Raw genomic sequence first — 17343 nt, forward strand, 5'->3', positions numbered from 1 at the left:
TTTTTTAAAAGTTGAAAAATATTTTTGGGCACAGCTTCTGCACAAAAATCCTCTTCCACAAGAATCTGCCAACTACTACAGAGCTCCTCAGGGTTTAAAGTGTTACTCCAGGTTGTGCCTGGGCCAGCAGGGCAGGGCTCGGAGCGCTGCAGTAAATTCCTGCCATCAGGCAGCCGGGAGATAAGGGCTGGGAAAAGAAAAAAGAACACAAACACAACAAACCCCAGAGCCCCACTGGCCACATCTCCTGAGAGTCAGAGACCTTGTAAAATGTCACCTTTGTCCTCCCTGATGCCAAACTCCTGACGGGAGCTTCAGAACAAGGCACGGGGGGTGTGGAAAGAAGAATTTAACAAACCTCAACCACTAAACTTGTCTCGCACTTCGTTTTCCGAGCGTTTTGCAGTTTTGCTCTCAGAAAGCCATGCAAGTTTCACAAAACTTCCATGGAGTTTAAATCAAAGATTTCAGCTGTAATTTTTAGCCCCCTCCCTGAACACTGACTGGTACCTGCACTTACGTGCACACACTAAAATAGATCATTTCTGTCAAACTCTGCTCCAAAACACCAGGAACGGGGACAAAGCACGTCCACGTGCATTTGGCAATGACAGAATGCACAGATGTGCCTGGGGATTCTGCTGGCAGCCCTTACGCTCTGCAAAAACCCTTCTGCGCTTTTGAGGCTTCAATATTAAACACTGAGCAAAAGAAACTGTTGCAGATACTGCAAAGGCCATCTCTTGCAATTTCTGTTTGGCAGAAGTTTGTGCAGGTCCTTCATCCTGGTGCAGGGGAGGCTGCTGCTGAGTAATCTTCCTCCTGAAGCCCTCAAGTGACAGGAATTCCATTTCGGATCACAGCTATTCACAGCCACCAAATTAGCTGCCACAGACCTGGCAAGGTAGTAGGGCAGGACACAGCAAGTTTTACACAAAAGGCATTAAAATCTCACAACAGAAGAAGCCCCACATGGACAAGGAGACAGGTTTGCTTTATGGCATTTGCAAAGAAAATTCACATTTAAGCACTGTAAAGTCAGCTTTAAAATCACAAGGCTTCAACAGATGCTCATTTAATGAAATAACAGCAAACTGAACCCCTTTCGCATCTTCAAGCGTCGGTTTGATCATAACACAGGTTCATCCTCACCATCATCCCCCCACATGACCACAGACATACTGCAGCTCCCTGGAAATGGCATCGAATCACTTCCTCCGCAATTCCAGTTAATTTCCCGCAGCACAGCCCCGGCTGGGCACGAGGAAGCTGTGGCTGCTGCTTTGTTTCCTGAACTTCAAGTGAACCCAGCTCTGCCCACAGCTACAGGTGCTGTTTGTCACTGAATTACAGAATCATGCACTGGGCTGGGGGGACCTTAAAGCCCATCCAGTGCCACCCCTGCCCTGGGCAGGGACACCTCCCACTACCCCAGGCTGCTCCCAGCCCCACCCAGCCTGGCCGTGGACACTGCCAGGGAGCCGGGGGCAGCCCCAGCTTCTCTGGACAAAGCATAAGGAAAGTGCTTGTGCTCCTCCACAGATCTGAGTCAGCCACAGTGGCAATAAAACCCTGGGCTTAAGGATGTGCTTAAAAACATCAGAGATGGCCCCTGTGCTTTTATAGGTAAAAGAGATCAAATGTTACATGAAAACAGTCAGAACTTCAATGCGCTCAGAAAGGCCTTTCATGAATGTCAGAAATTAGAAAACACCTTCAGCCAAGTAAAACTGGCTTCATTCACTGAAACTACAGTAACCACCTGCTTTTTGTTGCCTCTGTGCTCTTACAATACTGTCCAGAATTACCATGTTCAGAGAAAGTGACCACGGGGGGGGGGGGGGGGGGGGGGAAGGATTATTTACAGCAGTTCTACAGCCCTCCTTTTACTTGATGCTCTATTTAAATATTCTGGCTGTTTCAAGGGCTTGGTAAAACTGGCTTTTGTAGACTGAACACAGAAAACAAACAGCAGAAAAATGCAGCATTTTCCCCCTCAGCCAGAACACAGTGAGAGCACAATAGTTAAGCAAAGGCAGAGTAAGCTGATGACCAAGTACACAGCTGCTCCTACCTGGCAGAAAGCAAAGGGGAAAAAAAACCCTATGAGTCATCACATGTATGGGAACCGAGAATGCAGAGAATATTTCTCTGCCTGTTTTGAAAGGTTTTACCCCCCTGGACAGTATTGGCTTTGACCTTTGTCCATGGGAAAATTTGCCTAGCCTCTGGGAAGAATTTGAATCTACAATGGTGTGAATTAGGTGACAGAATACTATGTGATATTATCACAGGGTGAAAAATTTAAGAGTTTTTAGGTCTATTTGCATAGTAAATAGATAGAAGTAGAAAACCTCAAAATGCAGAATAAGTTGTAGTTAAAAGCTTCTTACTCCTTCTTCACTAACTCCATATTTTGCAGCAATAGTGGTTTGGGATGATTGGATACAGAATTCCACAGCTCCTGTCTACGTGATTTAGGAACTTGTTGGACATGAGTAAAAAAGTGAAAAAACCTTGCGTTTTAAGCTTTCATTGGGTAATTTACCTGTAAAAAGGCTGTGAAATCTTGATAAGTTGTCTTCTTGCTGCGTTGTCTGCTCTGTGCTATGTCTAAGCCATGCCAGTGGCTTGTACTCCTTAGATAAGAATTAATAAACACCTATCAGGAGACTGAGAAGCATGAAGTCACATTCGCCTTGTTTTTTCTCCTGGAAAAAATCTGAACGTCTCCCCCATCAGGGAAGACAACAATTAATGACGAGGACAGCGTTAGTGCACCAGCAGGGGCACAACAGAGCCAGCCTGGGCACAGGGAGGGAATTTATTACCAACCACATCACAGCAGCACAAGGAGAAGGCAAAGAAATCTCTCCAACACCTTCCCCCCACCCAGCGCGGATCACCCGGAACGGGGGTCACCAGGGCTCTGCCCCACGGCGGTCACTGGGGATCATCCAACGCCGATCCTCCCACGGGGGATGGAGCTGGAGCAGCGCACGAAGCTCTTCCCGCACTCGGGGCACTCGCAGGGCTTCCCTTAGCGGTGCCTCCGTTGGTGTTTGGTCAAGGCAGAGCTCTGTGAGAAGCTCTTCCCACACTAGGGGACACTCGTAGGTCCTCTCCCCGGTGTGGATGCGCCAGGTGGAGGGCAAGGGTGGAGTTGCGTTTGAAGCCCTTCCTGCAGTTCGGGGCAGCGGAAGGGCCTCTCCTCCTGTGTGAATGCGCTGATGTTCGAGGAGAATTGGAGCTGGCTCTGAAACCTCTTCCCACACTCAGAACACTCGTAGGGCCTCTCCCCGGTGTGGGTGCGCTGGTGTACCCTCAAGTCGGAGCTAAACCCTGAAGCTCTTCCAACAATTCCAAGCACTCATAGGGCCTTTCCCCAGTGTGGACCACCTGGTGCTGGATCAGGTTGGAGCTGCTGGTGAAGCCCTTCCCACATTCCCCACACTCATAGGGCCTCTCCCCAGTGTGGATCCTCTGGTGCCGGATGAGGGTGGAGCTATGGCTGAAGCTCTTCCGACACTTGGGACACTCGTAGGGCTTTTCCCCAGTGTGGATCCTCTGGTGTTCCCTCAGCTTGCAGTTCCACCTGAAGCCCTTCCCACATTCCAAGCACTTGTGGGGCTTCTCCCTGCCCTGAGGCTTCTCCCCCAGCTCCGAGCTCCCCCTGGATCTCCGTCTGCCTTCCTGGATCAGGGGGGCTCTTTCCTCCTTGGATCTCTCTGGGCTGCGCTTGCAGCCCCTCCTTGTGCGGCATCTCCGGGGCTTTTCCTCCTCCTCCATCCGGCCACACCTTGGGAATGACAAATCCTGATTTGGGGGGAAAAACAAGGGGTGAGCACCTTGGGCTGGGGGTTCCTCCTCCCCAAGTGCATCACCAGGCATCTTGTCTCTGTAAAAACATCCAAAACACCAGAGATTCAGCACCAAAAGTCCCACAAACATCAAGACACAGACCAGAAAACTCCCAAAACATCAAGATTCAGATCAAAACCCCCTCCCAAAATATAAAGATTCAGCCTCCACAAACAATACCAAAGCACCAACACTGGAGACCAAGAAACCTCAGAAACACCAAGATTCATCCCCAGGGAAAATTCGTGGATCCTCCTCCCTGATCACCTGCTGGATGGGGGGGCAATGCTCCTGGGGCTGGGGGGAGGCTGCAGATACAGCGAGTGCTGGAACCTTGCGGTGCCTCCTCTTCCTGCTCCTCCTCCTCCTCCTCCTCCTCCTGTATCCCTACTCTTCCTCACACTCCTCTTCCTCACACTATTCCTTCTCCTGCAGAATCCCACCTGCTGCTCCCACGTCCATCCTTTCACCATTCTGGTCTCCAGCCCTGCTCCTCCAGCCTTTCTCCTCTTCCTCCCAGGCCCAGCACCCACCCCTGGCTCGCTCTGCCCCCCAGAGCTCTCGCATCCCACAGCACCAGCAGGGATGCAGCTGCGGCAGCTCGGGCTGCGGCAGCGCTGGGCTCTCGGCCGCTCCTGCCCGCACTCGGCCCCCGCCGCAGCCACTTCTGCCAGCACAGCACGGGCCGGCCCGGCCTTGGCGCTCCCCCCCTCCCACCTCCCCAAATTCCCCTCGCGGGGGGCGCCAAGGCCGGGCCACACGGGGGCTCCAGCTGGGGAGCGCCGGGCGCTGCGGCTCTGCCTGGCAACTGCTGAGTCACCAGCGCCGCGCCTTCTGATTGGCTGAGCGCTGCCTGAGGGCCGCGCCTGCACCAAGGGGGGACACCCTGCTCCAGGGGGGATGGCCCGAAAACCGGGCACCCCCAGCGAAGGAACAACAGCAACGCCTCCCTACAAACACATGCTCTCAATCTGCTCGGACACAGCCACACCGACTTGGACACAAGCAAGTGACACCACAAACCATCAGCTCCACAAAATGGCACTGATTGACACACACTGCTGCTCAGCCAAGCTCCTGCTCAATTCCTCAACTTCCAGAACAACAACAAAGCCGGAACACAACCATGGACATCGTTTCCTATACAAAAGGGGACAAGGTGGAGGCAGTTTGCACATTCTCCCAGAGGTAATTAAGGACATGGACACCCAGCGGGGGTAATAAAGGAAGTCGAGAAGGGGTCTCAGCAACAGGGGACGGATGGTGTTGGTGTGCTGGAAAAGGATTGGTTGAAGGGAATGTGCAGGAATATGGTTAAGGCAAACAGCAGCAGGAGGAATCTATGTGGTAAGAAAGGAAAAGGAAGATGGAAAAGAGGAGGAAGAGAAAAATAGTGAGGACTGGAATGTGTTACAGCACCTTCCCTAATCTTATCCTCAAAAAGAGCCAAAACCCTCTTATCCTCCCAGCCAGCTCCACCTCCTTTGTATCCCGGGTTTCCAGGACAGGAAAACAAGGAAGTCAGGATTTCAGGGTGTTTCTCTGTGGGGGGGAGCAGCAGGACAGGGCAGCACGGGCTGGGGGCCTGTGGGGAGCTGCGGGGCCGGGCCGGGGCTGTGGGGCAGCCGGGGCTCAGCGCCGGGCACTGCCTGACCCCAACACCCCCCGGGCAGGGCCGGCAGTGGCCCCCGGCCCCCAGGAGGCTGCGCGATGTGGAAGGATCAGGATTTTCTTTCATCGATCTTGTTTGGGTCACTGGAGAAACGAATGATTGTGTAGAAAGCTCAGCAGCTGTCAGAGGATGAGCACCCACAGGCACTGAGGGGGCTGCAGGAGAGGCACAAGAAGCCCCTGCAGCACTTGGCCAGAAAGGCTCAGCAGGGGAATGCAAGAAGGGATGAGCAAAAGGCCAAGGTGAAGGCAAAGGCCATGGCAGAGTTTCTACAGCCCCCCAGGGATGAACCGCAGGGCCCAAGGGGGCCCCAGCACCCAGGGGACGGCGGCGGCCACAAGCACCTGGCACAGGCATTGCCCTCCTCGGCACGGCAGAGCCCACCCAAACAGCCCCTGCCAAGGAATCAGGGCTCCAGCTGCAGGCCACAAGGACACTGCAAGCACAGACAGCAGCACCCTCAGCACCAGCAAGTCCACCCCTGATGGACATGGATTGTCAGGGCTCTCAGAGCTCCCAGCACACCAGGGACCCACCGCACCAGAGCCCTTGAGAACATTCAGGGCGCCTCTGGATCGAGACGAGGCCGCTCCTGATGGACACAGGGGCCTCTCGATCCACTCCAAATCTGAGACCTAAGCAGGGAAATTGTCAAGAAGTTCTTTCATTATTCAGGCAATAACTGGGAAAGATGAGCAGGGGTGTTTTATTCAACCACTATCAGTAGATGTGGGGGATGGGTTTGAAATGCATTGATTTCTGTTTGTTCCTAATTGTGATTGCAATTTACTGGGAAGGGATTTGGTGGCTGAAGTGGGAATGCAAATTCATATTGTCAAAGGAGATACAGAGGCTAATGCTGCTGTACCTTGGTGTCAAATGTCTGCCAAGGCCTCTGCTGAAGGGAACCCAGAAGTGTGGGCAGCCCCAGGGAAATAGGCAAAATCAGATATGGAGCCTCTCCAAATTCCTCTGAAGCATCCAGGACAAGTGGTGTCTAAAAGCAATACCCTGTTCCAAGGGAGGCAAGGAAGGGGTTACAGCCTCTTACTGAGGCCCTGCTAAAGGCAGCACTTCTGGAGCCAGGGATCTCTCCCTACAACACTCCTCTCCTGCCAGGCAAGAAACCCGATCATAGACACTGTTACAGCGGGGATTACTGTAACACGCCTATATCAAACCAGGAGTCCTATGGAAAAGAAATATATATGGACAGATTCTTGGTAGATGTTTCAGAGATGTTTATTTCCCCAGCCACATGGCTGGAGCTCTGCCGAGGAACCCTCACCATCTGGGATGAGGGTCCTTGCCCACGCAGGGAAACACAAAACAACCAATGGGGAACAAGGCTGACCAGGGGTGAGGGAAACCCCGTGCCTCCCCTCAGGGCGCCTCTCCCAGGGCTACACGGCAGGGGGGGAAGGGACCCCGACATTTCACCCGTTTATTTTTAACAAAAGAGATGTAAAACTTAACATTGAAAACAACAAGGACAGTTTCAAAACAAAACAAGCCACCCTCCTGAGTCTTTAAATGTCCAAAGAGATTCTCTGGAACATCTTAAGGCTGACAGAAGGGAGACAGAACTCTCTGAGCATGCTTTGTGGGGAAACTGAGGCAGGAGAGGGTTTAATTTCTTCCCTTCCCCTTTTCATCCCCCCTTCGGCATTGGAGAGGAGTTGTAGGGAAAGAGAATTGTATAGGGAAGCCATGGGGTGAAAAACGGATTAGGAATAAACTGGGGGTAGGGTAAACTTAGGAAAGGGTTCATATTGGGTATAGGGTAAAAGGGGAAAGTAGGGTGTGAGTAGGAAATTGCTGGGATGGATATTGTTTATAATTTTGTGCCTAACGGCTGCCTTTGACTGGAATACCCCCAGGCCCAGTAACATTTGCTGCTTGTAAACCCTTCTTTCCTTGCACTACATCAAACTGTACAACTTCCCCATCTCCTACACTTTGCAGGTAATTTTTAGGGTTATTCCTTTTAATGGCAGTTCTATGGATGAATAAATCTTCCCCTGTATCATCTCGTGTTATAAATCCATAGTTGTTTTTTACATTGTACCATTTCACAGTTCGTGTGATTTTTGTTGCTGTAACTCCTCCTATCACGTGGCCGCCGCCTCGCTGACTCCGATGTCTCGGCCGGGCCCCCGCGTTGCGGCTGCTCCGCGCTCTCCGAGCGGCGCTGCTCTGGCGCGTGTCTGGGCTCTGCGCGGCCCCGCGTTGCCATCGCCGCTGGCCCCGTGCCCTGTGAGTGGTTCCACTCGGCCAACTCCACGCTGCTTTGAGTGCGGCCCCGTTCCGGCTCGGCGCTGCGCGGCTTCTCGTGTCACTGTGGAAACCGCCACTTCTCCCTCCGCAGGGCTCTCCAAGCCGTGTGCTCAGAGCGGCCTGCCACACCGATGCCCGGTTCCTGGCTGCTCGTGGCCCACGGCACCCGCGGCGCCTGCGGCATCGCTCCCTCACTCGCGGCCGTGTGGCCGGGGACCCCGAGACAGGGATGGGGTCCGCGATAAGGGGCGCGCTCCCGAGGGGGCCGGGCGCATCCAGCGCAGGTGCCTCCACCAGCACGACTGCAGTCACGCGCTCCTGGGATGGCGGCCGCGCGGCCTCGGCCGCGGGACTATGGCCATCCTTTGCTTTAGGGGTAATGGGACCATACAAATGCTCCTGAATAGCTTCACTGACAATGAGGGATCCACGCAAGGGTTCAATCACTAATGCATGTTCTGTTTGATCCTTCATCTCCAACAAGATCTCGTGCCAAAAACACCTGTGATAAGCCTGAGGAACTCCAGGAGGACTAATATCAAAAAGGAACTCTCGAGAAATATAGAAGAAATTTTTGAAAAGCCAGTTAAAAAAATGTTCTAGATCTCCCGGTTCCAATACTTTCTTGTATTGTTGTTCAAGGATTCGTTTAACTTCTAGATACATTTTTTTCTGTGGCTCAGAGAGCTACATTTCCCACGATTCTTCCATAGTCAAGAGAGAATATTCAAACCAAGGTGAGAAGAGAGAGATCTAGAGTGGTTTTTACTCATGAATTTCCTGTCCTTAGGGATCGGTGTCTTGCCCGCATTCTCCCTCATTTGTTACAGTGGGGATTCCTGTAAAACCTATATCAAACCAGGAGTCCCATGGAAAAGAAATATATATATGGATGGATTCTTGGTAGATGTTTCAGAGATGTTTATTTCTCCAGCCGCATGGCCGGGGCTCAGCTCAGGAACCTTGCCCGCGCAGGGAAACACAAACCAACCAATGGGGAACAAGGCTGACCAGGGGCAAAGAAACCCCGTGTTTCCCCTCAGGGCCCCTCTCCCACGACTACATGGTGGGGGGAGGAGACTGACAGGACACCAGAAGGAAAGCACAATTTTCAAGGCTTCAAAAGCAGATTAACAGAGCCTCCTGCCCTGGCCCTCCCAGACAGGGAAAAACCATTTGAATCGCATGGGGATGTTCATCAGGGCCATGCCAAAGGAATTCCTGGGCTCAAATGTTTAACCCAGTGGCCAGAGAGTGGCCTCATTGTCTGCTGAATTGTGCAGCCCCGGCTTTAATGGGAACTGAGGCCTGAAAACTGACAGCAGCACAATCTCTGATTGTTCCAGCCTGGCATCAAGGTAAAGCTTTGTTAACCAAAGGAGCCTCTAAATGGATGAGCAGCGCTCGGTTCTTACAGAATGAAACTTGTTGGATGGAACAGGAGGATTCAGAGTTGAGCACAGGGCAAGGGTTGAACCCAGCCTCCTGTTTGAACGGCCCTGGACACGGGGCTGGCAAGAAACCCATGGCTGCAGCCAAGTGACAGAGCTCCAGACCCGGGCTAGGAGAGATTTACCAGACATTCCCTGGCCTGAGGGAGAAAAGGTGTTTAGGGATGGCTCTGCAAGGGCAGCAGAAGGGAAAAGAGTGACAAGACACGCTGCCCTGAAGGAAAGGGAATGAGACAAAGCGCAGCTCAGCGCCCGCATGCTCAGCTCAAAGGGCCGAGCTGGGGGTGCTTGGAAGAGCCTGGCACTGAAATGCCCTGAGCAGGAAGGCTTCAATATCTTCTGCTAACAGCATGGCAGCTCACAGCGGGGCAGAAGCATTTCCAACTGCTTCAGCAATCCCTGCATCAGTTCTTAAGGCATGTTTGGAACAAACAATTCCAAGATATGAGATTGTGGAAGCAATAAACTCAGACAGGGGAACTCATTTTACAGGAAAGATCCTTCAGGGCGTTCTGGCTGCTTTAGGAACACAGTGGGACCTTCAAACACCCCGGCACCCCCAGAGTTCGGGTCGGGTAGAAAGAATGAATGGGGAAATAAAGAAAGACCTTCTGAAGCTGCTGAGAAAAACCAAGATGCCACAGGTACGGCTGCTGCCATTGGCTTTGGCAAGAAGAGCCAGACCCAGGGCAGATATTCAATTATCTCCCTTGGAATTGATGTTTCCAATTCCTCACCCGGCTCATTCTCGACCTAGTTGGGGGGGGTGGAGACCAGGGATGTCTGTTTCAAGCAGGCTGTGGCCACAATCCTGTCTCTTGTGAAATCTCTTCCACAGGAAGCTCGGCTGGCACAGACCCTGCCTTGGCACTTTGCTGCCCACAACATCCAACCAGGACATCGGGTCCTGCCTGAGTGCAAAGAAGCACCACTGGTGGCCAAGGGCGTGGCCCATTCCAAGTGTCCCCGAGCACAGAAACAGCCGCCAGCACAGCTGGACACGGGGGGACCCCTCACCCTCGCCTCAAGCTCTCTGAAGCCCCGCGGATTTGCACTCCCCGGCTGCAGGAGGACCATGCGAGGCCGCCACTGACCCTGCACAGAAGGGGCCGCAGCAGCAGCCAGGGCTCCACAGCGGGGGAAGCCCCGGGGGCTGCCCACAGATCCTCTGCTGGAATAGTCTGGCTGGGCACCTCCTCTGGCATCTCCAGGCACTGGGGGCCAATCCTCGCTGGCACCGGGCGAGCTTCAGAGCTTTCTGTGCCTGCACTCGCCACAGCTGCTGCGCGAGACAGCGGGAGAATTCCACTCTGGCTCTCAGTTACAGTCACACTCTGGACTGGGCAGGATTCGATTGCTGGAAAATATACCAAATTCAGTATTGGTTTAAAATTTTATTTCTCTACTCAGGCTTGGTTTGCCTCTGCCTTGGGGAAAGGAATTTGAAAGTGTTTGTTAAGGAATGTTACACTACTCAACAGAGATGAGCTTAACATCTCAACAGACTGGGAAGAGCCCAAAAGATACCCAAAAGATAACGCCCATCAACAAAACATCAACGCCCATCAGCAAACATCAAGGAACAGCTACCCCAGACACTGCCCCCGGCACAGCTGGAGACCCCTGCTCTGGAAAAGGCTGAGAAGGAAATCAAGGAGTGTGCACCTAATTAACATCAGAGGCCAAGCAATCCGGGGCCAATAGGAAACCAAATACTAAGAACTACCCAACTTGGAACCAATGAACATTAAACCTATGGATTTCTATGGGTTTAGATTGTATAAAGTTGAGGAAAAATTGAGTAAAACTCGTGTGCCATGGAATGATTTTCTCTGCATACCCGGGCTATGTGCGCATGAAATGATTTCTGCTGCACATCCTGGCCAGAATAAAGTAATGCCTTGATTCTCTACACTAAAAAGGTCCTTGGAGAGTTTTTGTTCTTCCTGCAGTTTCTGTGACAAGATTACAGCATTAGAATGTTTTTTCTTAATAATCCTACTCTGATATTGTCAGTTGGGTTTGGGCCAAAGGTGTGAGAAACAATTTTTAGTCCGAGGAGAAGAACCAAAAATCTTTATTGCTTTAGGGCATTTTTGTGTATGTGTGTGCATGTCTGTTAGTGATGACAGAATTTCAGAATGGGTTTTTCGATGTTCACCTGTAGGCTGCATTTTGCAAAACTGGAAGACCTTTAAAACTGATCCTTTTCCTCATAAACAGTTAAAAAATATTAAAAAAAAAAAAGGGGGGGAAAAAAGCCGCTTTTGGGGGGGCCACTTGTGACTCACCTGATGGCTGCCCTGGAAGAGAAGCTTCCTTCCAGGCAGCCAGCAGAGGAGCTTTAGAAATGCAAATTAACTCTGCTGGGGGAAGTGGGCACAATGTCCCAGGCTCTCCTTGCCTGCCACAGGAATTGGGCTGATTCCCTCTGCCCCTCACCCCAAGCTCTGCCTCCCTGCACTGACGGAATTTGCATCGCTAAAGGCAGAGCCCACACTGAGCATCTCTGACTCTGCAACAGAAATCCCTGAAGCTGCAAAGGAAAACAGCAAACGGAGAAAGTTGGGAGAACTTCACTCACAAAAGCGGGGGGGGAATCATCCCTCTCCCCACTCCAACATCTGCTGGCACTCTCTGTGTTATACAGGGTGGATTTGACCACTGGGCTGCTTTTGCTGACACAAGGTCAGCGAAATCACTTGGGAATCCAAGGATGTGATGATTTAATCAGAGAAAAGCGGTCAATTGATGCATCCCTGGCCTTTTTGGCAGCGCCCAAAAATGGGGACAAGATGAACGGCCACCAGAACAAATCCTACAACACCATGGAGCAGCCCCTGGGAACCCAAACAAATTCATACCAGGTGCCAGAGAACTCACTGATCATTTCAATGCATCATTAGATTACAAGCTGTCCTCCAAATCATAACCAAGCACACAGCTCCAGCTCCTGACCTTCTCACCCACCAATCCACTCCCATGAGCAGCGCCACATTTCACCCTGGGATGGCATCAGATTCTCTTTCAGCAGAAGGACCAGGAGGTTGTGGAAAATTAAATGACACAAACTGCTCTTGGCAAAGAGATGGCCAAGGAAAAGTGGTGAAACAGAGAACAAACAAAATAAGAAAGCAGCTCACGTACTGTCCAAACGTGGAAAGGACAGGAATGGGACACGTTTTCGTGGTTCCCTGGCAGACCATGGGTTAAACCAATGCTGTTTCTCCTCTCAGGTGCTGCAGCAACTCTCATCTTTTTACCATGCACCACACCTTGCTCAGTGCAGCTCATTCAGCAGGGATCAAGGGCATGCAGGTGGCAGCCAGGCCTCCTGACCCAGAAACGGCCACAAAAGGACACAGAATGAGGTCACTGAGAATAATCCCAAAACCAAAGAAGGCCCACGAAGAACAGACTAAGGCATTTTTAAAGTCTGTAAAGAGAAGTACTGAGAAAATAAGAAGACAAGGGATTAAAAGGGAAAAAATGAACGTGTCTTTACAAACAGATGGTGTGAATCCCATTGCAGATAGGGCCAGGGACTTGCAGATAAGCAAGTAACCAGAGAAACCACAAATTTCACAAAATGTTACTAACTGACACGAACTGATGCTCAGAGCCAAGGTCCTGCGAAATTCCTGAACTTCCAGAAGAAGAACAAAGCCTTCACAGAGCCATGAATATCGGATGTTATACAAAGTGAGGGGGCACATTAAGGGGCACATGCAGCAGGCGGATCGGGAAGTCTGTACCTTCCAAGGACCTCAGCCACTGCGGAAAGGGACACGGAGATGCGGCCGGGCAAATCGGCATAAAAAGGAGGCTGCGTCCTCCAACACTTGGACAGACCCCACGGGAAATGCCCCGTGGCCTCTCCCTTTGTCCACGAATAAAGTTACTTTTACACGACTCCTCCGCCTCCTCTGGGGACACAAACCTCTGGCCACGGGAACTTTCCCGCACACTGCCGGCCACGGGGCAGCCACCTCTGTCCTACCCACAGCAGCCGGGACGAGCCAGCGCTGCTCCGGCACCGGCTCCTGCCGAGGCAGCAGCGGGAAGGAGACCGCGGGCAGCCGCTCCCGCAGCGCCCTCACGCCAGGGCGAACACGGCGCCCACACGGCACAACGAACCCGCCACAGCCCCCTGCCGCCCCCTCCGCCCGCAGCCAGCCCCGAGCCCCGCCAGAACCGAGCGCGGCTCCCACCTGCGCTGGGGCCGCCTCCGAGCTCCGCCGCCGCCTCACCGGGCTCCGGCCGCCGCCGCCGCTCCCGGGCCCGCACAGACGCTCCGCCAATGGCGCCTCTGCTGCGCCACGGCCGCCCTGCCGGCGGCTCCGGGCCCGGGCTGCTCCCCGCTCCGACCAATCAGCGCGCCAGAACCACGACTGACGGCAGCACCGCCCAATCGGAGCGAGGGGCGGGCTCTGCACACGGCCCAGCCCCGCCCCGCGCTCCCAGCGCCCCCCGGGCTGCGTGAGGGGAAAGCCGCAGCTGAGGAACAGCCCTGGAACGGGCCCGGCCCGAGCCGCCATTCAGCTGAGAAGAGAAGCAAAGCTCTCCGCTGCTCCCGGCCCGACCTGCCCAGCCCTGCGTGTCGGGTGCCTCCGGCTCCTTGGGAAGCCCTGCAGCCTCACTACTCCCGCCCCTAATTCGGAGCCTCAGTGCATGGCTTTGATTTCCCCCAAAAAGGGAAAACCGCCCCAAACCCCTTTGGTTGAGTGCACGAGGGGAGAGATTTGTGACAGAAAATTCCAAAAACTCAGAGCAGGGTAATGAGAAGTAAAAGAAGACCCTTAAAAACTTCTTCCTCCCACCCCTCCCTCCTTCCAGCTCCACCTCCCACCCCGGCAGTGCAGGACACAGGGAATTGGGGCCATGCTCAGTTCATCCCCGGTGCCTTCTCCCGCTGCTCAGGGACAGGAGTCGTTCCCCTGCTGCACTCTGGGCTCCCTCCCACCAGACAGTTCTCCAGGAACTTCTCCAACCTGAGTCCGTCCCACGGGCAACCTGCGGAATGCGGGGGGGGGGGGGGGGGGGGGGGCGATGCTCCCGGGGCAGGGGTGTGCAGATACGGGGAGCGATGGATGCACGTGCTGCCTCCTCTTCCTCCTCCTGTTCCTGCTCCCGCTCCACCTCCATTCTTCCTTCTACTCCTCCTTCCGTCCCTTCTCCCCCTCCTCCTTCATCCCTCCTCCTCCACCCCCGCTCCTCCTTCCCCCAGGCCCATCGCCCACCCTTGGCCCCCTCCCCCCAAACCCATCACATCCCACGGGAGGAGCAGGGATGGAGCTGGGGCCGGTCGGGCTGGGGCAGCGCTGGGCTCTTGGCTGCTCCCAGCCGCTGTGGGGGAAGCCAGGAAGGGGAAAAGAGGGAAGATTGTTGTATGGAGAAAAAAGTTTGGGGCTTGTGGTCACACTAGTTGGGGATTTGGACCCCTTTGGTCTCACTGCAGGAGCCTGGAGATTTTGGAGGGGGGAATACAGAGATGGGTGGGGGCTCCCAAGGGAGTTTGGGGATAGGGTGAGGGGTTGTGGGAGCCACTTGCTGGGGGCAGTCAGGCCGCAGACCCTGGACTGGACTGCGAGTCTGGTAATTACAGCTCCGATTTTCTGCTCTCTTCCTCCCTTTTTCCCACCTCTCTCAATATTTTCCCATCGTCCCCACCACACCCCTGAGACACCCACATTCACCCAAGTCCCGCTGGCCCCCAGACACGTGAGCTCCCAGCACCACCAGTACCACCAGTACAGCCCCAGCTGCCAGCACACGCCCCATGGCCAGCGCCGGGCAAGTGCCGCCAGCCCCAAAGCAGCCGCGCTGTGCTGTGGAGGGGTCCCCATGGCCCTGCCCCACGCGGCACTGGGAGCACCAGTCCGGACCAGTGCAGAGCACGGGTGGGCGGCATCAGAACCCACGAAAGTGGGTCCAGCACAAGCCATTTAGAACCCCCCAAACTGGTGGAAAGCATCAGGATCCTCCCAAAAAAGAGGTCACATCCGCCTCCTTAAAATGACCAGGAAATCACGCAAATCCGTTTATAACCCCTCAAAACTGGTGGAAAGCTGCAGGATCTATCCCAAAATGGGCTCCCAATGTCCTTCCCTGTGGGACCGCACTCCAAGTGCAAGAGCCAGGTGTGTCCCTCCTCCCAGTAACACATCCCTCAGGATTGGAGGGTGCCCCAAAACCTCCTCAGGAACCGGATCCCCCAAACCTCTTCATCCCAACATGTGTCTGTCTCATTCCAGATCCCATCCCAGCCATCCTCCCTCTCCCAAATACAGCCTCGTTCTTAGGGGGGCAGAGCTGCTTCTGGGGGCATAAGTGAGTGCAGGGGGATCCTTTATCCCCCTCGTGCCGCTCCAAGCTGCCGAGGGCAAAGCCCTGGTTTCTAGGGCTGTGCCCGCTCCTCAAATCTGTCGGATTTAATACCCAAGCGTGGCCGGGACACGGCCCCGGGAGCTGCGCTAATGCCCGGCGGTGCCCGGGAGGGTCTGAGGGGAGGGGAGTTCATAAGGACTCCCCCCGCACCCATCGCTGCGCACGAAAAGCTTTTTTAGTGCATGCCAGCGATTTTTCGTGGTTTCTGGGCTCGGCGGGACCGAGGCGGCGGCAGCGGGAGCCGCGGGGCCCGGCCCGTGGGGGCGGCCGGGGGTGAAAAGTGCGCGGCGACCCCAGCGCGGTGCCCGAGGGCTGAGCGGAGCTGGTCGGGAACAACCCCCGGAACCCCCCCGGTGCCCGAGGGCTGAGCGGAGCTGCTCGGGAACACCCCGCTCGTCTCCGCCGCTCCAAGCCGCTTTCCCGGCTCCGGCTGCCGCCGCCGCCCGGCCTCGGCGCGGTCCCGCGGGGTCGCCGCTCGAGGCGCAGCTGGAGGGGCTCGATCCGGGCCGCGCCCCGCCCGTCCCTCGCTGCGGCTCCTCCAGTGACGCGGGGCTGTGGAGATCCCCTGGTGAGGCTCTTTTATTGCATTTTATTCTATTCGCTCTATTTTTTTTTTCTATTCTCACCTCTAACCCTCCTCGGCGCTGCCCTTCTGGCCACACCAGACAGCGCCCGTCCCGCCGTACGGCTCTTCAGTGACACCGGGCGCCGCGGACATCCCGGTGCAGTTTTTTATTCTATTTTACTCCATTCTCTGGATTTTATTCTACTCACCCTCCGCCCGTCCCTCGGTGCAGCTCCTTCAGACGCGGGCGGGGGAGACGCCTCTCGGTGCGGCTCTTTGATTGTATTTTATTCTCTTCTCTTCTCTTCTCTGTATTTCCTTTCGTTCCCAGCTCGCCCGTCCCGCGGAGCGGCTCCTTCAGGGACCCGGCGCGGCACAAACCCCTCGGGGCGGCTCCAGCAGAGCCCCGCCCGCCGCCGCTCCCCGAGGCCTCCCCGCTGCTCCCCGGCCATCGGACACCGCAGGCCGACCCGGCCCCTTCTTCCTCTTCTTCTTCCTCCTCCTCCTCCTGCCGGGATTCAGCCCCCGCCGCCGCCCGGCTCCTTCTGCCGCTCCTGCCCGGCACGAAGCGGCGGTGCCGCTGACGGGGCCGGAGCGCGGCTGCCCCGCGACTGCCCCGCGCCTCAGGGCCGGGCCGGGGAGTGACCGCACGGCTGGGGAGGGACCCCCGCTGGACACGGCAAGGATTCCTGTCCCTCAGGGGGAAGCACGAACTCACCGAAACTCCCATCCCTTCTCCGTGCGCCGCTGGCCAGAGGAGGGAGGGAAACGGGGACTGCTCTGGAGTTTTACATTCAATCCTTACAAAGCAGAGTCCCAGACGGAGCTCCGCTTTCAGCTTCCAACGAGGGAATCCAACGGGAGCGCTGGCGCTTCTGTAACCTCAAGCTGTTCCTTGATACTCGACACTTTAGTTCTGGCCATAGGAAGCCCTTCAGCAGCAATGTCTCTCCCAGCCACTGGTTTCTGGCTCACACCCAGCTCGGAGCTTCGACAAGAAACCCAAAGTCCCAGGAGAAGAAGCTCTGCTGTTACTTTCTTTTTCTCAGAGTTCCTCTTTATTGTATTTTAGGTATCATCTATATTTTACTGTTTTTCTTTCTTTTTCTAAAATCTCGTGTTTATTCTCT

The 17343-nt window shown here is 54.7% G+C and overlaps 2 protein-coding genes across 2 annotated transcripts in view; both read right to left on the bottom strand.

Moving 5' to 3' along the window:
* LOC116436928 (zinc finger protein 436-like) overlaps positions 1-12793 on the bottom strand; it is a 337104-nt gene extending 324311 nt beyond the window's left edge. The window contains exons 1-2 of the mRNA XM_032094385.1: positions 12409-12793; positions 3715-3816 (exon numbers count right to left, since the gene is read on the bottom strand). Coding sequence (XP_031950276.1) covers positions 3715-3816; positions 12409-12555 — 249 coding nt within the window. The 5' untranslated portion in view covers positions 12556-12793. The remainder of the gene's footprint in view (positions 1-3714; positions 3817-12408) is intronic.
* Positions 1-13787, bottom strand: part of LOC116436913 (zinc finger protein 239-like) — a 64103-nt gene extending 50316 nt beyond the window's left edge. The window contains exon 1 of the mRNA XM_032094361.1: positions 13473-13787. The gene's annotated coding sequence lies outside the window, so the exon portion shown is untranslated. The remainder of the gene's footprint in view (positions 1-13472) is intronic.
* Positions 13788-17343: the final 3556 nt, after the last annotated feature.

This window comes from Corvus moneduloides, chromosome 31 (genome assembly GCF_009650955.1).
Source record: "Corvus moneduloides isolate bCorMon1 chromosome 31, bCorMon1.pri, whole genome shotgun sequence".
In the NCBI taxonomy this organism is placed as follows: domain Eukaryota; kingdom Metazoa; phylum Chordata; class Aves; order Passeriformes; family Corvidae; genus Corvus; species Corvus moneduloides.